The sequence below is a fragment of the Catharus ustulatus genome, chromosome 6 (assembly GCF_009819885.2).
Source record: "Catharus ustulatus isolate bCatUst1 chromosome 6, bCatUst1.pri.v2, whole genome shotgun sequence".
In the NCBI taxonomy this organism is placed as follows: domain Eukaryota; kingdom Metazoa; phylum Chordata; class Aves; order Passeriformes; family Turdidae; genus Catharus; species Catharus ustulatus.
Window position 1 is genome coordinate 54,751,597 of NC_046226.1, and position 23,125 is coordinate 54,774,721.

The 23,125-nt window shown below is 61.7% G+C and overlaps 4 protein-coding genes across 6 annotated transcripts; 3 read left to right on the top strand and 1 right to left on the bottom strand.

Annotated features, from left to right (window-relative positions):
• The first annotated feature begins 148 nt into the window (after positions 1–148).
• Positions 149–1,491, top strand: MRPL16 (mitochondrial ribosomal protein L16). Its single transcript, XM_033062904.1, has 4 exons — positions 149–230; positions 521–586; positions 678–826; positions 959–1,491. Exons 1-4 carry the CDS (start codon positions 149–151, stop codon positions 1,442–1,444), a joined length of 783 nt encoding a protein of 260 aa, XP_032918795.1. The 3' UTR covers positions 1,445–1,491.
• A 261-nt stretch (positions 1,492–1,752) lies between these two features.
• STX3 (syntaxin 3) lies at positions 1,753–8,056 on the bottom strand. 2 transcript variants are annotated; one of them, XM_033062903.1, is made up of 11 exons: positions 7,881–8,056; positions 6,433–6,510; positions 6,254–6,353; positions 6,086–6,160; positions 5,901–5,968; positions 5,687–5,795; positions 5,412–5,485; positions 5,191–5,325; positions 4,376–4,486; positions 2,211–2,311; positions 1,753–2,076 (listed from the first exon to the last, which is right to left on the bottom strand). In XM_033062903.1, the coding sequence occupies exons 1-10, from the start codon at positions 7,908–7,910 to the stop codon at positions 2,234–2,236; spliced, it is 858 nt and encodes a 285-aa protein (XP_032918794.1). In that variant the 5' UTR covers positions 7,911–8,056; the 3' UTR covers positions 1,753–2,076; positions 2,211–2,233. The 2 variants fall into 2 exon arrangements, with proteins under 2 accessions (XP_032918794.1, XP_032918793.1); XM_033062902.1 differs by lacking the exons at positions 1,753–2,076; positions 2,211–2,311 and adding exons at positions 2,931–3,276; positions 3,747–3,853.
• A 915-nt stretch (positions 8,057–8,971) lies between these two features.
• On the top strand, positions 8,972–16,353 carry PATL1 (PAT1 homolog 1, processing body mRNA decay factor). 2 transcript variants are annotated; one of them, XM_033062888.1, is made up of 19 exons: positions 8,972–9,034; positions 9,502–9,613; positions 9,697–9,908; positions 9,988–10,065; positions 10,637–10,831; positions 10,919–11,020; positions 11,189–11,278; positions 11,413–11,624; positions 11,697–11,786; positions 11,916–12,099; positions 13,084–13,207; positions 13,297–13,394; positions 13,477–13,536; positions 13,644–13,792; positions 14,112–14,271; positions 14,425–14,574; positions 14,950–15,041; positions 15,180–15,329; positions 15,509–16,353. In XM_033062888.1, exons 1-19 carry the CDS (start codon positions 9,020–9,022, stop codon positions 15,528–15,530), a joined length of 2,295 nt encoding a protein of 764 aa, XP_032918779.1. In that variant the 5' UTR covers positions 8,972–9,019; the 3' UTR covers positions 15,531–16,353. The 2 variants fall into 2 exon arrangements, with proteins under 2 accessions (XP_032918779.1, XP_032918780.1); XM_033062889.1 differs by having other exon boundaries at positions 9,991–10,065.
• A 517-nt stretch (positions 16,354–16,870) lies between these two features.
• On the top strand, positions 16,871–22,710 carry LOC116997789 (oxysterol binding protein). Its single transcript, XM_033062891.2, has 13 exons — positions 16,871–17,196; positions 18,112–18,320; positions 18,970–19,217; positions 19,293–19,491; positions 19,774–19,879; positions 19,959–20,013; positions 20,115–20,246; positions 20,324–20,569; positions 20,651–20,771; positions 20,854–20,957; positions 21,047–21,142; positions 21,225–21,406; positions 21,491–22,710. The coding sequence occupies exons 1-13, from the start codon at positions 16,889–16,891 to the stop codon at positions 21,927–21,929; spliced, it is 2,445 nt and encodes an 814-aa protein (XP_032918782.1). The 5' UTR covers positions 16,871–16,888; the 3' UTR covers positions 21,930–22,710.
• Positions 22,711–23,125: the final 415 nt, after the last annotated feature.

Below are 23,125 nucleotides of genomic sequence, written 5' to 3' on the forward strand. Positions count from 1 at the left end.
TCTCCTGACGCCACTGAGGGACCCTCGGGATCCTCGGGAATGTCCCCGCCGGCGATTCCCGCCCGGTACGGGCGTTTCCCTCCGGAACTAATGTTCCCGCCGCATTTCCCGGCCGGATCAGGGGCGGGGAGTGTTTGGGGACGGACCAATGGCGGCGCCCTTGCGGCACTTCCGGCGTGTCCCGGCGATGTGGCGATGGCGGCTCCCGGGGCCACTCCGGCCCGGGGGAGGTCAGGGGGGGCTTGGCCGCGCTCCGAGGAGTCGCCCGTGCCTTGTGGGGGGTTCAGAAGGCCAGGGGGGCCTTCCGGGCGCCTGGGGCTCGCGGGGGGGGCTCGGGCGGGCGCTGGAAGGACTGACACCGGGAAGGTGCCGAGGGCTTGGTGGGACTCCTGGCTGGGCTGTGGTGGCCTGGGGGGATCTTGAGACCGGGAAGGGGAGGTCCGCGGGCTCCCTCCTCCCCTCCCGGCCCTGCCCGAGACCCCCGGCGCCCACAGCTGTGACGCCGCTCTCTGTCCCGCAGGTCCCGGCGGCATCGCGGTTCCCCGGGCGGGGCTCAAGAAGTTGGTGCAGCCCCCAGATTACAGCGGTGAGAGGGATGGACGGCGGGAGAACCCCGCAGGGGGTGGCGGGGCACTCCCGGAGATCGCGGTTATCCTGATGCTGGTATTCCCCGGCAGGGATCACCATCCCGGAGAAGCCGAAGCTGAAGTTCATGGACAAGGTGCCGGCAGTGCCCAAGGTCCGGCGGGAGCCCCGGCAGCTCCGTGACATCCGTGGCCCGTCCGAGGTTGCCACTGACTTCACCGAGGGGCAGTACGGGATCCTGGTGAGCAGGAACAGGCAGCGAACGGATCGGGGGGAGGATTCCAGAGGCTGGGATTGAGGTCCCTGTTCCCAGACAGGACACTGGACCCTCCGTCTCTGTGTCCCTGAGCTGTCCCATCCTGTCCCCCTGCAGGCTTTGGGCGGCGGGTACCTGCACTGGGGCCACTTTGAGATGATCCGCCTGACCATCGGCCGCAGCATAGATCCCAAAAACATGTTCGCTGTGTGGCGCGTGCCCCCGCCCTCCAAGGCAGTGACGCGGAAAAGTCTGGGACACCGGATGGGGGGTGGGAAGGGCCCCATCGACCGCTACGTGACGGCGGTGAAGAGCGGGAGGCTGGTGGTGGAGGTGGGCGGGCGCTGCGAATTCGGGGAGGTCGAGCCCTTCCTGGCCCGCGTGGCACAGAAACTGCCCTTCCCAGCCGTGCCCGTGAGCCGGGAGAGCCTCCAGGAGATGCGGCGGGAGGAGGAGGAGAAGAGGCTGAATAACCAAAATCCCTGGACTTTTGAGCGTGTGGTGACCTCCAATATGTTGGGGATGAGGAAGTACCTGAGCCCCTACGACCTGCGGCTCAAGGGACGCTACTGGGGCAAGTTTTTCCTGAAGCACAGAGTGTGAGGAGCAGCTGGATTGGATTCCTTTTCGAATTAAACTTTTCCATGAGAGCCTGGAGTGCGTTTTGGGCTGGGAACATCCCAGGGATACGTGGGTCAGGGTTTGGGATCTTTATACCAAGGTGGGGTTTGGAGCTGGAAATATGGAGCTGGGGGATACATGGATCAGGGTTTGAAGCATGAGGCTCTCTATCCTGAAGTGGATTTTAGAGCTGGGAGCATCCTGAGGGATCCATGGATCAGGTTGGAGCCAGGAGGCAGAGTGTGGGTGAGCTCTTTATTGAGGAGGAAGGCTCCAGCATGGGTGGCTGCACATCCAAGGAGCTCCAAGCACAGGGAGAGGCTCCTCCGGCCGCCCCGGCAAGGCAGAGCCCTGTGTCCCCGCCCCCGAGAGGGACACCGCCCCTCCGGCCGCTCCGTGCTGCCGAGGAGGGGCTGCTTGTCACAGCGGCCACCGACTGTCACCCGAGTGGAGGAGAAGGAGGAACGAGGGAACCTTGGAGTTGGGAGGGGAGCAGGGAGTGTGGGTGGGCTCCACTCCTCCAGGGACACGTGGGATGTCCTCGGGGCTCCGGGAATCAGGGCTTGGCCGGGGTCTCTCCGATGGATCATCCGGGCAGGAGGGGGAAAGGCCACCTGTGACAGGGAGGAAGATGAGGTTTCACTCAGGAAGGGGATGTGGCTCCCAGTACCACCCAGGTCCAACCCGCTCCCCAGGACTGGAGGGTACTAGGGACCCTCTGTGCCACCCCCAGCCCTGTCCCTGTCACCTGGAGGGCAGCAGGTTGGGGGCTCAGGCAAAGATGCTTGCGATGCTGGATGCCAGGATGATGACGAGGATGATGCAGCACACCATGATCAGGATCTTCTTCTGCTCGGAGAGACAGGGAATGTGAGGCAGGGACACAGCTGGGGAGGGGGACAGGGGATAAGGATGGGGCTGGGGAGGGGGGCAAGGAATGGGGAGGGGGACAACAAGGATGGGGGCTGTGGAGTGGGAGAAAGGACAGAGATAGGGCAAGGGACAAGGACAGGGGCTGGGGAGGGGACAGGGAAGGTGGCAGGGCAGGTGTTAGCTGGTTCTGTGTAGCACAGGAAGGTGACAGTGCCAGCATGCCCTAGGACAGGTGACAAAACAGTGACTTACCCAAAAACTTGGAGGGTGGGGGGACAGTCTGGACAGGGCCTGGGAGTTGGGAGTATCCCCAGCCCCGTGCTTCCCTACAGCACAGGGAAACGGGGCCAGTCCAGCCCTCAAATCCCCGGACACCGGGAGCCGAGCCGGAGCTGTGCCGGTGGCTTTGCGGTGCCAGAACGTTCCCGGTGCCAGAACGGAGAGGAGGCACAGGGCAGGATCAGCGGGATTTTATTACAATGAGAGTTAAATATCCATGGTTGACACATCCTCCCGCCCCGACATCGAATCTAAGAGGGCACGGGCATCCCGACAGCTCCATCTGTCACAGCACGGTGACAACAAACCACGCTGGTGCCATCAAAGCCCTTGTCCTGTCCCTATTCCCGCCCTCATTCCACCGGGATGACCTGCGTCCGGCCCTGGGATTTGTGTCCTTGTCACCCCTCGCTGGGGCTGAGACAGCAGTGGCCGCGTCCCCACGGAAGGAATTCTGTCCCCTCCCGTGGGGACACGAGGGACAGATCCCAGGGAGCGGCAGGACGGGCGGGAAAGGCGGTAGTGCTGGAGCCCGCGGCGAGAACCGGGACATGGAGGGCTGGGAGCAGCAGGTCCGGGAGGAGCAGGGAGAGGAGGGGTCCAGGATCAGTGCCAGGGAGGATCCCGCCGGGAGGTGACACCGCTGGGATGGTCGGGAGCGTCTGGAGGAGGGAAAGGGGAGCTGGAGGCGCTGGAGGCGCCAGCGGGGAAGCGGACGGGGACTGCAGCAGGAAGGAGGGAGCGGGGATCCAAAGATGGATATGGGGAGGAGACAAAATCCAGAGCCTGGAGCAACACGGACCCCCGAGGAACACACACCCTCAAGCACTGCAAACCCCAAACAGCACAGAGCCCTGAGCACCAGAGACCCCTGAACGCCACAGATGCCTGAGCACTGCAGACCCCCAGAAAACACAGACCCATGGGTCCCCAAATATTGCAGACCCCCAACTACTGCAGCCTCTCAAAGAACGCCCCCAGCACCACAGACCTGAGATCACCAAAGCCAAAACCCAGCACCCCCAGCCCTGTAACAAACCCAAATCCCAAAGCACTGGAGCCCCCCAAGCGACATTGGGATCCCCCAAGGCTCTGTGTCCCGCAGTGGGGGTCCCCTGCCCCCAACACTTACAGACCCCTGCCCCAGGGCTATTTCATGTTCAGCCCCACTGAGAGTCCAGTGATCAGGGCAACTGTCCCCAGCACGAGCACGGCCACTGCCACCAAAATCAGCAGCTTCTGGGGGAACAGGGGCAAGTCGGGGGTGGTGAAACATGTCCTGTGTGGGCAGGACACAGGGGCACCAAGGGGCCCTGAAGAGCCAGAGGTGCTGCAGAGCCCTGGGGATAGGGCAGGAGGGGCTGAGTCCTCACCAGCTCATCACACCTGAGGGTGGGAGGGGGCTCAGGGGTGGCAGTGGGACAGAAACGGACAGAACTGCCAACTTCCCATGGGGTCACTGGGGGAGGTGGAGTTATTGGGGTCAGCTGGGGGATATGAGGGGTGGCTGAGGGGGACAGGAGGTGACTGAGGAAAATAAAGGGATCTCAGGGCTGCTGGAGGATATGGGGAGGTTCTGGGAACACTGTAAGGTGTGAAGGGACAATGAAGGCCAGAGGGGCACTCTGGTATGCTGGAGGCTACAGAGGGGACATTGGGGGCTACAGAGGGGACACTGGGGGCTACAGAGGGGACATTGGGGGCTACAGAGGGGACACTGGGGGCTATGGAGGGGACGTGGGGGCCGTCGGTCTGTCTCACCCTCCTGGCCTCACTTTGGTACTTCACAGCCTTTTTGGTGTCGGCCACGGCCCGTTCCACGAATCCGACGGACTGGTCCATGTTGTTCTCTATGCGGTCGATCATGGCTCCCTAGGGAGCACCCAGGGGACACAGAGAGAGGGGGGGACACTGAGAGCACCCCAGGGTACTGGCACCCACCCACCTGTGCGCCTGGCCCTGGCACCAGATAGTCTCCGTGTTCTGCTCCACATGCTCAGCTCCATATTATCCAGCAGCCCACCCTGGGGGAGAAGGGACAGGGTTGGTGGGGACACGGTGACACAGCCCCACAGCACGTGGCACGACCACACAAACAGGTACTCACCCATCCCTGGGGCACACAGCAGCTCCTCATGTGGCATGGGGGGACAGAGAGGGGCTGAGAGAGGGGACAGCACCACCACAGGGTAGGGGACACTCCTGTGTCCCCTCCAGGCCACCACCACGGGGTGGTGGGTGGCTCCATGGGAACATGTGCAGTGGTCACCACCCCAGCCCACATTGCTCCTTGCCTGGATCCCCTTGTGCAGGTTCCTGGGCCACTCCATGGTGGTGCAGGTCTCTGTGACCCCATACCTGGGTCCCTGCTTGTGTCCATGTCCCCATACACGGGTCAGCCCTGTGACCCCCCACCCAGGGTCCTGCTTGTCCCCATGCTCAGGTTCATACTGTCCACAGGTCCCTGCTCATCCCTGTGACCCCATACCCGGGTCCCTGCTCATCTCTGTGACCCCATACCCGGGTCCCTGCCTGTCCCAGTGTCCCCACGGCCAGGTCCCTGCATGTCCCCGTACCTGATTCTCCACCAGCATGGCGATGTCCACGAACATGTCGTGGAGCTCCTTGATGCTGCTCTCCAGGCGCACGATGTCCTTGTGCCGCCCCTCGATCTCGCTCAGCGCCTGCTTCGAGATCTGCGAGTCCATGATCTGCAGGGACGGGGGAATGTCAGCGGGGAGGCCTGGCCCTGTGACACAGCCCCGTGTCCCCGGTGTCCCCCCACGTCAGGGCTCACCCCCGAGGTGAAGATGGAGGGGTTCCCACTCTCCAGCATCTCCTCCAGCTCCTCGTCCGTCGTGTTCTTGCCGGCTGTGGGTACGTGGGGAGGGGTGGGAAGAGATCCCGCCCAGTTTGGGATTAGGGGAGGGGTCTGTATGGTCTGGCTGCACCCACTTTACTAAACTTGGCCAGAGGAGAAGGGTCTGTGTGAGTTTATTCCTTCCTCTTTGGGAAAGAGTGGGGTTTGATGCCCGCCCCCCACCCATCCCACCCCGGGGTTTGGTCACGCACTGATTTCCAGCTGGCGCTGGATCCGGCCCTTGCTCCGCTCCCGGAAATCCACCTGCGCCTCGTTGTACTTGGTCATGACATCCACGAACTTGCGGGACAGGACCGAGTGCTGGGGACAGGGACAGGGACATGAGGATGGGGACAGGGACTTTGGGGTGGGGACACCCCAGGACAGGGTGGGACCTTGGGATACTGGCTGTGGACTGGAGCTCACCTGGGACTTGCGTATCCGGAGGTCAGCTGAGGATCGTGCCTCATCCTGCTCAATGTTCCTCTCCATACCTGCAGAGAGACAGACCTCAACCCATCAGGAACCTTTCCCACTGCCAGCCCCCATGATCCCAGAGTCCCAGGGGGCAGGGACACTGATGACACAGCAGTGGGGACAGGGCCACTCACTCTTCAGCTTGTTACGGACGCTGTTGGCCATTTTCTTGATCTCTGCCGTCAGCTGCTCCAGGTCATCTTTGGTCTCTGTGGGATCACGGGCATGAGCCACCACGGGAATATCCCCAGGGAGGGTCCTCATGACCAGGGGAGGCTGTGGGACACTGTGACAGCACTCACTTTGCTCTGGGATGGGGGCTGAGAGGATGATGCTGTACAGCTTCTTGGCTTCCTCCACGTTCTCTGAGATCTTGTCGATGTTCTGCCGGGTCTCCTCAATCTGGGCACAGCCAGGAGGATTTTGGGGGGGTTAGAAGGTAGCCCTACATCTCCCAGCCCCGCTCCCAGCTGTCCCTCACCTCCGAGAAGAACTCATCCATGAACGCCGTGTTGTCCACGGCGATCTCCAGCTCCTCCTCGTCGTCTGCATCCTGCTTCTGTTGGGACACAGCACTCAGGGGGGAAACCCTGCCCTGCCAGAGCCCCCCAGGGCCCCCCCAGGGGTGACAGGGACACGGGGGGAGTAGTCATGGGAACGTGGTGGCACAGAGGGGGAACATCTGCAACGGGGGGAGGGCTGGGGGGGGCCGAGCCCAGCTCACATCTGGCCACATGTGGCTGGGAATTAAGGGATTGCTGTGTTTGGCCGAAGGAGGGAACGGGGGCAGTGGTGGGATGGGGATGGGACAGGGTTTATGTCCCAAACCATGGCCCCACAACAGGTCTGGGGCAGCCCTGGGGGGCACAAAGGTGGCTGGTGCCCTTCACCCTGGTGTCATGCCCAGGCCCCCATGCATATGCTCCCAAATCCAGCCCTTCCCAAAACTCAGTCTTAGCCCTTCTGTCTTCTCTCACCCCCTCACTCCACCAGCACCCCGAGGGTGTTGCTGGGGTGTCCTGGAGAGGGGGACAGACCCCAGGTTGGGACCCCCCAACCCCCTCCTCCTGCTGCCAGAGTAAAAATAAAATTAATCCCTTCGCTCCCTCCTGAGGGTTTTATCTGATGGCTCCATAATCCCGGTAAATCCCTGCCAAGCCTCCCTGCCACAGCTAGGGGCCCGGCTGTGAGTTGGGGCCTGCTGGGACCCCTATGATCCGTGGGGAGCCGATGCTGGAGAGAAGGGGGAGCCCCAAAGGAGTGTGGGGAAGTGGGGCCCCATGGGGGAGCAGGAAACAGGAGAAGGAAGTGGCGCTGGTGGCGGGAACATGGGGGAGTGTGGGGTGCAGAATGGGGTGTGGGCACCCCAAATCCACAGCCATCCCTCGCAGGATGGACACCCCCCATAGGCCAGGTGGGGGATGGTGTCCCCTCAGTGCACCCCACAGCGTGGGGTCACCCAAAATACCCACTGTCCCCCCAAACCGCACGGGGATGACCCCCCCAGCCCCTCCCACCTGACACCCCTGTTGTAGGGAGGCTCAGAGTCCCCATCTGCCATGGGGTGACCCCCGTGACATCCTCATGCACAGCAGGGTGGGGTCTCGGTGCCATCCATCCCATGGTGTCCCCGCCCACCATGGATTGGGGTGCCCCCAAGACCCCAGTCCACCATGGCATGGGGACTGAGGTCCCCCCATCCCTGTGACATCCCGACGCACTGTGGGATGGCGTTTCCGTGGCATACACCCCGTGACGTTCCCATCCACCACAGACTGGGTTTTTGGGGTCCTCTCTCCCTGTGATGCTCCCACCCACCATGGGGTGGGGTCTCGGGGACCCCCATCCCGGTGTGACCCTTTTCCTGAGCCCTCCGGGGGGTGTCCCTGGGGGTGTCCCCCTTCCGTCCCCACGCCGGGGGTCCCTCACCGCCTTGAGCTGCTCCAGCCGGTCCTTCATGGTGCCCCCAAAGGCTGGGGGGGCGCGGGGGGGTCCCCGTCCTCGCCCACCGCAGGGATGGGGGATGTCACCCTCGGTCCTCGCCGCTCGGCCAGGCCTCCTACATCCAGGCGAGGTGGCGGGTGGCCCTGTCCCCTGTGCCTGTCCCCAAGCCCTGGGCTGTCCCTGCGCTAATCCCCAGTGACGGGCACAAGGAAGGCGCCGAGGGGAGGGACGGGGTGGAGCCGCCCCTTCACCTGGGACACCCGGGGACACCGGACCCGCTAAAGGCGGCAGCTGGGGGTGGCCCCCGGGCACCCCGGGAGGTGACAGGGGTGACAGGGGGAGGATGTGGGTTTGGAGGCGATGAGGAAGCTGATCTCCCACGGGGGTCACACGGTGAGGACGTGTCACCCCCCTGCCACGTGTGGCTGCAGCGGGAGGACGGCTGGGGACTGGAACACGGCTGGGGACACAGCTGTGGATGTGGATCACAGCTGGGGACATGACTGGGGTCAGGGGACACGACTCGGGGGGCAAGGCTGTGGATGGGGTCACATCTGGGACACAGCTGGGAGCGGGACACAGCTATGGATTCAGGACACAGCTGGAGGGACACGGCTGGAGCTGGGACGTGATCAGGAATAGGGGACAGCTTGACGACATGGCTGCAATTAGGGGACACAGCTGAGGGTCCTGACTGGGGACAGAGTTCACGGCGGGGGGAGACACAGCTGGGGACAGGGGACATGTTTGGGGGACATGACAGTGAATGGGACACAGCTGGGGACAGGGCTGGGCGGGCACTGCTGGGGCTATGGATCGAGTGACATTGGCTATGGGTGGGGTGACACTGGGGGGCACGGCTGCCGGCGGGGGACATACGGGTGTCACCCCTGCGCGCGGGAGAAAAAAGGACGCTACGCCTTTAAGAAACACATGCGAGGGGGCGTGGTCTATGTTGGGTGTGGTCCGCGTTAGCCCCGCCCCATCGCGCTCCGGCGGGCGGGACGCGGGGCGGTGGTGGCGGATGACGTCATGCGGCTGCGCCCGTGGCGGCGCATGCGCGGCGGGGCCCGGGGCCTGGTCGGGCGGCGCGGAGCCTGCGGGCGGGGGGCGCCGGCGCCGCCATGTTCCGGTACCCGGTGAGCGGGGAGGGGCCGGGGAGGGGCAGGGCGGGGGCCAGGACGGGCGGAGCCCCGCGGGGCCTGCGGGAAAACGGTGCCCGGACGGCACCGGGGCGATGTAACGGAGTGGGGGGGGGGTATAACGGGCTTGGGCGGGGGAGGTAAAATGAGTTGTGGAGGGCGGTCACTGAAGGGTCTGAGGGACTGGGAGGGGACACCAGGGTGGCAGAAGGAGTTTGGGGGCCACTGCGGACCTCTAACGGGCTGAGGGAGCGTATAACGGGAGGGGTCACTCTCTAGGTCTGGAGGGGTCATTGGGGAGATGTAACGGATTGGGGGAGTCACTGCGTAAGAATAATGGATGGGGGGAATTTCCAGGGGTGGATAATGGAGCTGGGGGAGGTATCACTGGCTGGGGAGAGTGTTGAATAGGTATAATGGGTTGGGAGTCACGCTGGAGCTGACCCTGTTCCCGGCTGTCCCAGTCCCTGGAGGACTGCCCGCTGGACGAGGATGAAGATGCCTTCCAGGCCCTGGGGGAGGAGGATGAAGACATCGACCAGTTCAACGATGACACCTTCGGGGCCGGGGCCGTCGGTGAGACCCTGAGTGTCACCCTCAGATCCCCCTGACCCCACGGATCCCCCCGGCCCACATCCCTCACCCTGTGCCGTTTGCAGATGATGACTGGCAGGAGGCCCACGAGCGGCTGGCGGAGCTGGAGGACAAGGCTGGGTCAAGCCGGGAGCCGGACGGTCCCGTTGGGAATGACGGGGATGTTCTGGGCGATCCCGAGGACGCGCTGGCAGAGCGGCTCACGCGGCTCGTCATCGACAACGAGCTGGAGGACCCGGCCATCATGCAGGCCGTGCACACCAGGGATCCCCCGCAGGTGGGAACGGGCTGGAGGATGCAGGGGGATGTGGGGATGGATCCTGCAGTGCCCTCCTGACTCTCCGTGTGCTCTGCAGCAGCCTGGAGGCCTGAATTCCAGCATCTGGGACAGCTCGGCCATGCTGCGGCGCATCCGGGGGCCACTTCTCACTCAGGTACGGTGCTGGGGGTAGGGGGCTCTGCCCTGGTCATCCCAGATGCCTGGGTGGAATAAACTGTTCCTGAAATAGCAGAGTGTCCTGCTTCCCTCTGGCTGCATCCATGGCTTGTGGGGGACCCCCATAGCTGTCACCCTTTGTCCCCCCTTGGACTCTGGAGGGCTGGGATGGCAGATTTTTGCTGTTCTGGGATGACTGGTGATGTCTGAGGGATTTCAGGGCTCCTAGCATGATTTGGGAATGTTGATGCCTGGAGGCAGAGGATTTTTGTGTTGTGGTTTAATTAAGAGTCACGCTTTGAAGTGCTGCGTGTCCAACCCTCTCCCAACCCTCTCCTGGCTCTACCGGGCTGGGAGGTGACCCAGAATTCCCACTCCACGCCCTGTTATCCCAAATGGGATGCTCTTGGCAGTCAGGTGTGCTCCAGGAATGCCCAGTGTTGCATGGAGATCCCAGGGAAGTGCAGTGGGACATGGCAGAGAGCTGGCAGGAGGAAGGGGGGACACTGAGCCTCCTCCCTGTCCCAGCCTGTGACTCCAGGGGCGTGTCCCTCCCGTTCCTCCTACAGGAGATGCCGTCGGTGTCTGTGCTGGATTATGCCCTGCCCCAGAGGCCTCCGCAGGCTCGGGATGAGGAGCGGGATCCATCGGAGCGGGCGTTGCCCCGGCGCTCCTCGTCCCCCATCATTGGGAGCCCCCCGGTCCGGGCCGTTCCCATCGGCACTCCCCCCAAACAGGCAGCCATCCCAAACTTCAACCAGCAGGTATCTCCTCGCTTCCCAACTTCCCACTGCTCCCAAGGGTGCAGGCTGCTTCCTGGGGGAGTGACTGTGCCACTTGCCTCCTCCCAGATCCTGTGTCCCAAGCCTGTCCACATCCGAGCTACCATGCAGCAGCGTTATCCCGCTCCCTATGGAGAGAGGATGTCCCCCAACCAGCTCTGCAATGTTCCGGTATCCAGCTTGCTCTCCTCCTTTTTGGGGATTGATGACCAGCCCCCCCAAACCTCCCTGTGTTCCTATGGCTCATCCCCACCCCGTGGAGCCTGCCCTTCCTGGGATTTATCCCATCTGCCTGTTGTAGTCTCTGACTGGGGTCCTTTTTCCCAACTCTTTCCCCAGAATTCCTCCCTCCTGGGCCACCCGTTCCCCCACAGCGTCTCTCCCGTTCTCACACACCTGCAAAGAGCCCAGCTGCTCGGAGGAGCCCAGGTAAAGCTCCTTCCTGTGCTGTATCCCAGTATTCTCCCTGTGTGGCTCTGGGACTTGGCTCTCCATGGTTCTTGCTGGCCATCCCAGATCCTTTCAGGCCTACCTGACTCCAGGTGTCCTCTCTGCTCCTGCAGGCCGGCCGAATGTCCCCCAGCCAGTTTGCCCGGGTGTCAGGGCTGGTGGGGAGCCCGCTGCCCTCCGTGAATCCCAAGCTGCTCCAGGGCAGAGTTGGGCAGATGATGTCCCCGGCCGGAGGGTTCCGTGCCTTTTTCGGGGCTCCCCCCGCCCCGCCCCCCTCGCAGCTGCCGCACCCTCCAGGCCCCGGATCCCATCTGCAGAACCTGAGGTTGGTGCTGTCCCTGTCCCAGCATCCCACCCTCTCCCTGCATCCATCGCTGACAATTCCCGCTCTCCCCAGGCCGCAGCCCCAGATGTTCCGGCCAGACACGACCCATTTGCACCCCCAGCACCGCCGGCTCCTGCACCAGCGGCAGCAGCAGAACCGGAAGTGAGTGCGGGGACAGGGACGGGGCCGTGTGGCACGGGGACGTGTCCTGCTTCTGGGGTCACCTGTCCCCCCTCTCTGTCCCTTCCTGTAGCTCCGGTGTGCTCACGGGTGCCCTTCTTCTCCTGCCAGCCAGCACCGGAGCCTCAACGGCTCCGGGGGGGACCGAGGGGGCCACCGGAGCAACCATCAGGAGCAGATCCGTAAGGATCCCTACGCCAACCTCATGCTGCAGCGGGAAAAGGACTGGGTGTCCAAGATCCAGATGATGCAGCTGCAGAGCACTGATCCCTACCTGGATGATTATTATTATCAGGTACTCGGGAGCAGGATCTTCCCCCTGTTCATTGGATATTGGGTGGGAAGGGGATGTCAAGCCAGAGAGAGAGGCAGTGGATTGTTTTCCTCCCTGGAAGAGGAAGGCAGAGGGACAGGGTGGGATCAGCATCCCTGGGAAGAGCTGACTCCTTCTACTTGGGCATGATTTCTGGGAATAAGGAGATGTTGGGGTACAATGGTTTCATAGGTCTGGGATAATAGGAGAGCAGCTCTCCATCAGAAGTGTGGTAGAGCCAGGATAAAAATCTTGGAATGAGACAAGGGAGACACTAAATGGAAAACTCAAGAGAGATCCTTGGGCAGGGAAAGGCTGACTTTGGTCTGACTGGGAATGGTGGTGTTGAGTCCTGTGGGAATCCAAGGAGTGCAGTGGAGAAAGTGGATAGGGAGAGATTGCTCCTGCTTTTTTCCAGTTCAGGAATAGGGAATATCAGACAGTGCTGGAAAAAGCCAGACTTGGAGAGCAGGTCTGGAGCAAGGTGGTGGCTGAGGGACTGTTCGAAGGTCCCCAGGGAGAGAGGGAAATGTCTGGGATGGGCATCGGGACACTGAATGGGGTGGGAGAGCTATGGCTGCTGGGTCCACCCTCCTGAGCTGAGAGAGCTTTTTTGGGATCTGTGGGTGAGCTGGTCCCAGTAGAGAAGAGGAACTGGTGCAGGATGTGAGTCAGCAAAGGTCTGCCGTTACGAAACTGGGTGGATGGTTTGGAGAAGCCCCAGCATGGTGCCAATGGAGCAAGGCAGGCTAACTGGGATGTGCTGGGAAGGAGAGCGGATTTGTCATTGTCCTGAGAGAGGGTTGAGGAGGAGCCTCAATCTCTGTCATCCTGAGGGGTGGGAGAGGAGGATGGACTCAGCTGTGGCTTAAATGGTGATGTTGAGAAGAGGATGGCACTGAGGAGAGGGAGATCACCAATTGTTTTTTGGAAGAAGACTCTCAACATTTCCTCTCCCTGCCTCAGAATTACTTCCAAAAGCTGGAGAAGTTGGCAGCTGCCGAGGAAGTGCACGGTGATGGTCCCAAGAAGGAGCGCACTAAACTCATCACCCCTCAGGTGGCCAAGCTGGAACACACCTACAAGCCAGGTAAAGCCCTCTCAGCAGCCCCAGGGCTCCTTTCATCCAGGGATTGAGGGGGCTTATCCCTCAGCTTCCCTGCTCCCTCCTTCCTGCAGTGCAGTTTGAGGGCTCGCTGGGAAAACTCACCGTCTCCAGTGTCAACAACCCGCGGAAGATGATCGACGCCGTAGTGACGTCCCGCAGCGAGGATGACGTGAGTTCCTGGCCTTCCTCCTTTCCAGCACAGCCCTGTGGCTGCTTCCCACAGGCCTGATTCCCTCTTCCCTCCCTGGCAGGAGACAAAGGAGAAGCAGGTCCGGGATAAGAGGCGACAGACCCTCGTCACCATCGAGAAGGTGAGTTTAAGGGGGATTATCCCTATACTCAGAGGTCCATGGTGGGATAAAAAGTGGGCCAACCCAACCCATTCCATGATTCCCTGAGTGATCCGTGCTTCCTGCAGACGTACAGCCTTCTCCTGGACGTGGAGGACTACGAGCGCCGCTACCTCCTGAGCCTGGAAGGGGAGCGGCCAGCCCTGATGGGAGAGAGGAAGCAGAAGATCTGTGACATGTATGACAATCTGAGGGGGAAGGCACCTGGACAGGACAGGTGAGTGGGATTTGGGAGCTCCAGCGCCCTGGGACCACTGAAACCAGTTTTCCATCCATCTGCTTGACTCTTGCAGGGGCTGAAGTAACCTTTTTTTTAGCCATTTTACCCTCACTGTGGTTACAAAGTTGCAACTTCCATCCCCTCCAACTGGCGGAGCTGAGGATTAGGAATGTCATTCCTGTGTAGTTTTTCCCTCCTCAGGGATGTTTTTTGAGGCACGGGTGTGTTTTCCATCTGGTGCTGGGGCAGATCCAGCCGTGTGATAACCCTGGGATGCTCGCAGGTGAAGATTGACACCTTTCTTCCCCCTCCTCAGGCCGAGTGATGACCACTTCATGCAGATCATGTGCATCCGGAAAGGAAAGCGCCTGGTGGCTCGGATCCTTCCCTTCCTGGCTCCAGAGCAAGCAGCTGATGTGCTCATGGCCACAGCCAGGAACCTGCCCTTCCTCATCAAGAAGGATGCTCAGGATGAGGTGAGGTTCCAGAGGCTGGGAGGGCTCCACGTGTCTTCAGGATGGCCAATGCCTTGCCTGGGAGGGTGGCAAAGGTTTTGTGGGAGTTGTTTGCAATTCCAGCCAGGCACAGGGAAGCGTGTGGAGCTCCCAACTGAGTTCCTTTCTCCACAGGTGCTTCCCTGCCTCCTGAGGCCCTTTTCCCACGTCCTCTACCATCTTCCCTTGGGAACAGTCACCAGCCTTGTGCAGCAGCTCACGAACCTACCTCAGAGCGCCGCCGCTCCCACCAACCTGCACCTCACTGCTGTGCTCCAAAACAAGGTGCTCCTCATCCCCACTCCTTCCCAGCCTTGGGAATTGCCCCAGCAGCCTGTCAGCACTGGGGTGTTTCCCTTGCTAATTAACAGGGGTGTCTGGCACATTAATTAACAATCTTAGGTGGCCCCAGGCTCTGCTTCAGCCTGGCAGTAGCTTCTGGGTCTGTCCCACTGTGCTTCGTGCTCCAGTCCTGGAGTTTGCAGTAGGAATGTTGTCCCAGTAAATCTCTCCTGGGCTGGGAGTGGTCTGTGGTCTTTTCCTCCTTCTGCAAAGGCAGCCAGGGATCTTCCTGCCTGTGCCAGTATTCTAGGAGGGTTGGGAAGTGAGATTCTCCCAAGGAATTCTTGGAGCTGATGGATCCCCTCGCTGTCCCCACAGTTCGGTCTGTCCCTGCTGTACCTGGTCCTGAGCCGAGGGGAGGAATTGCAGAGCTCGGACACGAACACAGAGCTGATGCAGGACAACCAATGGTGAGTCCCTGTCCCGTGATGGGATGCTCCTGCCTGAAATGTCACCACATTCCCAGCCCCTTGGGGAGGAGAAGGTAGCCTCCAGACTCCTGGAACCCCCCCAGCTCTCACTGCTCCCTTCTCCTGTTTTTCTGGCAGGACGGAGCTGATGCTGATGGCGACCCGGGAGCTCCTGCGGATCCCTCAGGGAGCCTTGGCAAAGCCCGTGTCCATCCCCTCCAACTTGATCTCCCTCTTCTCTCGCTATGTTGACCAGCAGAAGCTGAACCTGCTGGAGACGAAATTGCAGTGAGTGCCAGCCCTCTTTTCCCATGGGAATATGGCCCTGTCCCACCAGGAGATTGGGTGAAGTGGGAAAGCAGAGGTGGGGGTGAAGCTGGAGAGGGATTGGAATGGGGAAAAGCAGCTTGGGGAGAGCGGAATCGCTGCCTCCCTCTGATCCCGCCGTTGTTGTTCCCTGGTTCCAGCTTAGTGCGGGGGATCCGATAGATCTCCGTGGCTCCTCGCCACCACCAGAATGTTCCAGAGGAAGGATGGAAGGAAGGAAGGATGGATGGAGGGCACACGGTTCACCCCACACCTCTCCCTGGCACATGGGGCACATCTGCCCCCCAATCCCTGGATCAGCAGGAAGAGGGGGGATGTTTGGCTGCTCCCCGCCCTTTCCCACAAAGTGCTGCCTTTCCCTGCTGCTCCCAATTTCCCGCTCTGCACCCCTAAAATCTGCTGCTTCCCCTCCAAACACACACACACACACACACACACTACTGAGGATCCCGTGAAGTGGGGAGCCCCTCGCTCCACATCCATGGCCAGGGCTTCCCCACTGCTCCTTCTCCAGCCCATCCCACAAGCACTGAGCTCTGCTTCCTGCCCTTCCCTACCCTGCACACACCTGTTTCGCACACTCGCCTCGTCTTCCCAAAATTCGGCTCCTTCCCCTCCCGGGGCTCAGCCCCAGCAGCTCCGGCATGGGGGGGCACAGCCGGGTCTCTGTCGCCTCTGGATAGGATCCAGGTGGATTCAGCTGTGCTGCTCCTCGGGAAGGTGGTGGTGGTGGTTGGGGGATAATTTTACCTTTTTTTTTTTTTTTTTTTTTTTTCTCTAAAAAAAAAAAACCAAGAGATTTGCACATGTAGGGATTTTACACCTCGGAATTCCTCCTGGCATTAACCAGTCCCCCCTCTGCTTCTCCTGGCCCTTTCACTGTCCTTTTCCTCTGACAGATCAAGTGGAAAGTTCATTTATTATTATTATTATTTTATTGCTTTTTTTTTCTTTCCCTCCTGCTTTTTGTTTTGTTTTTTTTCTTTTTTTTCCCCTTTTTTCTTTACTTAGTTTCATTTGCTTGCAGTAATTTTTTTTTTGTTTGGATTTTTTTTCCTCGTCCCTCCCACTTTTTGGTTCTGGTTAATGAGAATAAAGTTTCTAAATTTACATTTTTATAGGGTATTGTAAATAAAGATGAATTGTATACGGCTGCCAGCCTGGTCTCTCCTCTGGCCCGAGCCAGCCCCCGCGCTCTGTCCCCCTCGGCGGTCTCGAACCCGCGACCCCCGGAGTACCACTGTGGGCAGGGGGCGTGGCTACGCCTCAGCCAATGGCAGCGCGCGTCGCGAGCAGCCCCGCCCCTCCGCCAATCACTACGGGGTGACTCACCGCTCGCCGTCAGCACGCGCGGCCGTGCTCCCTCGCCCATTGGCTCCCCGCTTAATTGACGGCAGAGCAGACCTCCCTCGGCCAATCGCAACGGGCGAACCGCCCCACCGGCGGCCTGGCCGCCAATGGGGCGCGGGCGTGGGCGGGGCGAGTGACGGCAACGCGGCGGGGCGGTGGCGGCGGCGGCGATGGCGGAGCTGCGTGCGGCGGGCGCGGGGCCCGGCCCGGCCGCGCCCCCCGGGCCCGCGACGCTGCCCGCGGCCCCCGGCGCGCCCCCGGCCCTGCCCTCACCGGCGGCGAGCGTCGGGGCGGCTCCGGCACCGACGGCGGCGCCGGGGCCACCGACAGCGTCGGCGGGCGGCGGAACCGGCACTGGCGGCGGCGGGGCCGGTCCCGGCTCGGCCCGCGAGGGTTGGCTCTTCAAGTGGACCAACTACATCAAGGGATACCAGCGCCGCTGGTTCGTGCTCAGCAATGGGCTGCTCAGCTACTACCGGTACGCACCGGGACCCGCCCCGCCGTGCCCCGGGCCCCCCGTGACCTTGGGGCCGGGCTGAGCCCCGCGGCGGGAGGGAAGCGGGTGTGGGCTCCTGGCACCGAGCGGGGAGCGCTCGATGCCCCGGTGCCAGCTGGGAGGGAGGGCGGCTGTCACCCCCCTTTCCCGCAGTTGTCACCTCCGTGTCGGGGGGATGTCACCTCCCGGTCACCGGGGCTGCTCTTGGCGGGGGGAGGGGGTCGTCAGCCTGCTCCCCGTCGCCCCTCTGTGCCGGCAGGAGAGGGGGGCGGTTGTCACATCCCTGTCCCTGTGGTTGTCACATCTCTGTCCCCGGGATTGTCACATCTCTGTGGGTATTTGAGGGCGGGTGGGACGGAGGTCTGCAGCCTCCCGCAGCTCCCGGCTCCCGCTGTCCCTCCCAGCCGCTCTTCCCGTGGCCTCGTGTGTTGTCACTCGCGGGGACACCTGAGCCCGGCCCGGGGGGTTGGGTCTAGTCCCTCAATTATTGATAGGGAACCGGAGCCTTCGGCAGCTGCCGGCTCCGGTTACACCGCCGGCACCGGGCGGGGGCACCGGGCTGGGGGTGTCCCGGCTGGATATCACCTCTGTCACCTGGTGACGTGGAAGGGGAGTGCCAGCCTGGCGCGGCCTCTATGGGACTTCACCCCCGTGCCAGGATCCGGGAGGCACCGGATCCCTGAGGCTCCAGGATCCCGGAGGCCACTCCTGGGAGCTTTGGACTTGTCCCCTCAAAACAACGTCCCCAGGCTTGGCCCCGCTCCGGCGCCAGCACACCCTCCCTATTAATAGCCCTGGCTGCCGGACAGGGAATGCCGAGCCCCCTGCGCAGCCCCCCGGGGGCTCATCCCAGGGATCCTGGCCCTGTCCTTCCCTCACCGCCGCCTTCCCGTGCAGATCCAAGGCGGAGATGGGCCACACGTGCCGTGGCACCATCAACCTGGCCACGGCCAACATCACCGTGGAGGATTCCTGCAATTTCATCATCTCCAATGGCGGAGCCCAGACCTACCACCTCAAGGCCAGCTCCGAGGTGGAGCGGCAGCGCTGGGTCACCGCCCTTGAGCTCGCCAAGGCCAAGGCTGTCAAGATGCTGGAGGAGTCAGGTACGGAATTCCTGGATCCACCGATCACAGTGCCCTCAGGGTGAAATCCCAGTGCCCAGCAGTGCCCAGGGTAGGATCAGTTTACTCAGAATGGGATCCCAGTGCCACACAGACCCCAAGCCAGGTTCCCAGAGCCCCACAGGCAGCAAGAATCCTACAGCAGTATCCCAGTGCTTGGAGGACTCAGGGCAGGATCCCCGTACCCCACGGGACCCAGTGCAGGATATCAGTGTTCCACAGGATTCCAGTGTCCTTGGGGCAGAATCCCAGTGCCTCACAGGACTTGAGGGCAGGATCCCAATGCGCAGCGAGAAGAATTGCAGCCCTGCAGGGCACAGGATCCCAGTGCCCCCAGGCATGATCCCTGTGATGGCAGGGCAGGATCACAGGGCAGCATCAGTGTCCTTAGGGCAGGCTTCGAGTTCCTCACAAACCCAGTGCCCCTGGGGCAGGATCCCAGTGCCCTGGGCAGCGTCCCAGCATCTCCAGCAAGAAGGTTTGGAAGGGGATGGCCGTGTCCACGCACATGTGACCCGAACAACCTGGCGTGCACAGAGTTGCACCATCAGTGTTTGAGAGCCCTCAGGGATCCCCCTGTGCCCTTGCTGGCAGCCCCAATCCCACACTCCTCATCCTTTCCCACCCGCAGACGACTCCGGTGACGAGTCGGTGTCACAGACGGACAAGACGGAGCTGCAGAACACCCTGAGGATTTTGTCCAGCAAAGTGGAGGATCTGAGCACCTGCAACGACCTGATCGCCAAGCACGGCACGGCCCTGCAGCGCTCCCTCAGCGAGCTTGAGGCTCTGCGGCTCCCTCCGGACAGCACGGACAAGATCAAGCAGGTCAACGAGCGGGCCACGCTCTTCCGCATCACCTCCAACGCCATGATCAATGTGAGTCCCCATCCTGAGGATTCCACCTCAGTGGGAAAAGTCCCCACTTCCATGCTGAGCATGGTTTCCCCACAGGCCTGCCGGGATTTCATGCTCCTGGCGCAAACGCACGGGAAGAAGTGGCAGAAGTCGCTGCAGCAGGAGCGGGATCAGCGGATCCGGCTGGAGGAGACGCTGGAACAGCTGGCCAAGCAGCACAACCACCTGGAAAGGGCTTTCCGGGGGGCCACGGTGCTCCCTGCCAGCACGTCTGGCTCTGGAGGCTCTGGCAAAGGTGGGGAGGAACAAGTGCTGTGCCAAAGTGTCTCCCAAATGCTTCCTGGGATTTTCCGAGCCAGACTCTGCTGATCCCAAGGGATGTGTCTGTCCCATCTCACCTGTGTAGCCAAGGGGTTCTGGCATCCACAGCAGGGTCCAAACTGGCTCCTTATCCTCTGACACCCCTCAGAGCTGGGGTGGGGTGTGACCTCCTCCACTTGCTGATGGTGACAGGGGAGCCTTCAGCAGGAAACTGGGGATAATGTCACTTCCTGACCAGCCCTGTCTCCTTTCCCAGATCTGTGCTGCCCTGCCAAAGGTGACCTGAGTGATGAGGACGATGACAACAATGAGTTCTTTGATGCCCCAGAGATCTTCCCCATGCCTGATATGATGGGCCACAAGTGAGTTTTGGGGGAGAGGGGAATCCCCTCTCTGCTCTGCCCTGCTCAGGAATGTTCACCCCCTTTCCCTCCTTCCTAGGAGAACTGGGAGCAACATCAGTGCCACCAGCAGTGACATCAGCCTGGATGAGCAGGTGGGATGGGGGTTTATGGCTTGGGGGTGCCCAAATTCCCATGAAAGTGGTGTGGGGGGATATAACAGGGATATAACAGCCTTTGTCTCCCCTCTCCCTAGTATAAGCACCAGGTTGAGGACACCAAGAAGGAGAAGAGAACCCGCATTCCCTACAAACCCAACTACAGCCTCAACCTCTGGAGCATCATGAAGAACTGCATCGGGAAGGAGCTCTCCAAGATTCCCATGCCAGTGAGCACAGATGCAGCCAGCAGGTGGGCATGGGGCACCCCAGAACCCCCTTTTTTTTGACCCATTCCCTCTTCCAGGTGAATTTCAATGAGCCGCTGTCCATGCTGCAGCGGCTGACGGAGGACCTGGAATACCACGAGCTCCTGGATCGGGCGGCACGGTGTGAGAGCTCCCTGGAGCAGCTGTGCTATGTGGCCGCTTTCACCGTGTCCTCCTACTCCACCACCGTCTTCCGCACCAGCAAACCCTTCAACCCGCTCCTGGGGGAAACCTTCGAGCTGGATCGTCTGGAGGAGAACGGATACCGCTCCCTCTGCGAGCAGGTGCGGCCAGCTCCTCTCTCCCAGCCTTTCCTGGGGCCATCAGGATGGCCGGCACTGAGCTGTCCCCAATCCCATGTCCAGGTGAGCCACCACCCGCCAGCCGCTGCCCACCATGCTGATTCCAAAAACGGTTGGACGCTGCGCCAGGAAATCAAAATCACCAGCAAATTTCGAGGGAAATACCTCTCCATCATGCCTCTGGGTGAGTGCCCCAGGAGTGTGTGGGATTTTCAGGACCACCCCAGGCTCCAGGTGTTGTTCCCAGCACAGTCTCCCTCCCCCAGGTACCATCCACTGCGTCTTCCACTCCTCCGGCAACCACTACACGTGGAAAAAGGTGACGACCACGGTGCACAACATCATCGTTGGGAAGCTCTGGATAGACCAGGTGAGAAGTTGTGGATTGGAGGTGTATGGAAGCATGGATCCCTAGGGAATGGGGTATGGGTGGGTCTGACTGTCCTCTCCACTCCACAGTCAGGTGAGATTGAGATCGTCAACCACAAGACAGGGGACAAGTGCATCCTCAAGTTCGTCCCTTACAGCTACTTCTCCCGAGATGTGGCGAGGAAGGTAGGGACATGGATCCGTGGGACACCCCGGGCTGCTTGTGACTGTGGTGGGTCCTGATCCAGGCTGTCCCCTCTCCCGCCAGGTGACCGGGGAGGTGATGGATCCCTCAGGAAAGGTGCATTTTGTCCTGCTGGGCACGTGGGACGAGAAGATGGATTGCTACAAGGTCCAGCTGGGAACAGGGGACAACGGAGCCGAGGCGCGGCCACGAGCCCACGAGGCTGAGGACAGCCGGGTGCTGCTGTGGAAGCGGAACCCGCTTCCGTGAGTGGGGAAAACGGGAAAGAGGCGGCCCCGGGAGCAGGGCTGTGGGGCTGGCTCTGAGTTCCGCTCCTTGCTGTGCCTTAGGAAGCACGCAGAGAACATGTACTATTTCTCGGAGCTGGCACTGACCCTGAACGCGCCAGAGAACGGGACAGCACCCACGGACAGCCGGTGGCGCCCGGACCAGCGCCTCATGGAGAACGGGAGGTGGGACGAGGCCAACGTGGAGAAGCAGCGGCTGGAGGAGAAACAACGGCTCTCCCGCAAGCGCCGCGAGGCCGAGGCTGCCCGCGCCACTGAGGATGGTAAGGCAGGGCTGTCACACAGGGATGTCCCCCCTCAGGGTCCCCCTCAGACCCTCACCCCGCTGTGCCCTCCAGGGACACCCTACGATCCCTACAAACCGCTGTGGTTCGAGCGGAAGAAGGACCCAGTGACCCAGGAGCTGGCGCATGTCTACAAGGGGGGCTACTGGGAGAGCAAGGAGAAGCAGGACTGGAGCTTGTGCCCGGATATTTTCTGAGCCCGGCGAGGAGGAGAAGGAGGAGCGGCGGGGGGGGGAGGGATGAAGGCCAGGACCCCCCCCATCCATCCGTCTGTCTTAACTGTGTGTCCCCGCGCCTCGCCGTGAGTGCCGGCCGGGCTTTGCCTTAGCCCACCCAAACTGACCTTGGGGAGCAGGAGCCAACACAGCCCCCCCTAAATCTGTGCTGGAGCAGGGGGGGTCCTTTCGTCCCACCCGCCTCCTCAGCACCCTGTGGTGGGGGGCACAGCCACCCCTGGGGTGGGGGGCCCCGGGGAAAGCGCAGCGGGGCGAGCCCGAGGCTGGCCTTGGTCTCCCCCCTTCCCCTTTTATTCCCGTTCCCCTTTGCCCCCAGGAGTTCGGGTGCTTTTGGGGTCCGGGGGGGGCCAGACTCCCCCCCAGCCTGTTCTATAGGTGTATATTATATATATGTAGAGAGCAATCGGGGTCCCCTTCTCCCCCACAGCCCCCAGTCTGGGGGGTCCCCACCCTCCCCGGGGTGGCCCCCACACATGGGGACCCCCCATGAGGTGCCTTCCCTGTAGGTTTAGGGCAGGGGGAGGGCCTGGGTTTTGGGGGGGGGTCTCCAGGGTGCAGTGGGACCCCTGCACCCCCAGACACTACAGGGGTGGGGAGATGCGCCATGGGGGGAGTCTCTGCACCCCCCAACCTGAAATTGGGGGCGTTTGATGCCTTTTTATTTTTTTCTTTTTTTGGGTTGGTTTTTTTTTTTTCTTGGTCTCCGGAAAAAGAACTAAATTAAAATCTGTGAATGCCCCAACCCTGCGCCTGCTTTGTGGGGTAGGGGGAAGGTGCAGTCCCTCCCTCCAACTGATTCTGGAGGGGATCCCCTACTCCTGTAGGGATCTGAGTGGCAGCACCCAACAGGGACTTGAACCCCATGCATGAGATTCTCCAGGAGCCACCTTGTCCACTCCTCAGGTTCTGCTGCCCTGTGGGGGCGGATTGAGGGGTGTCTCCTGTGTCCTCCTGTGTTCCCCATTGGATTTGGGTTGCTGGAGACACCCTGGGTGACTTTTTGGAGGAACCCTTGACTTCTTTCCAGGGACCCCTTTTGGCCCAGGGGGTCACCTGGTCTGTGGGGGAGCATCCAAGGACGGGAGATCCTGGGACCCCCGGGAGCGAGGATGTCCCAAGGGATCGTGGGGACACCCTGCGAGTGACACGGGTCCCTA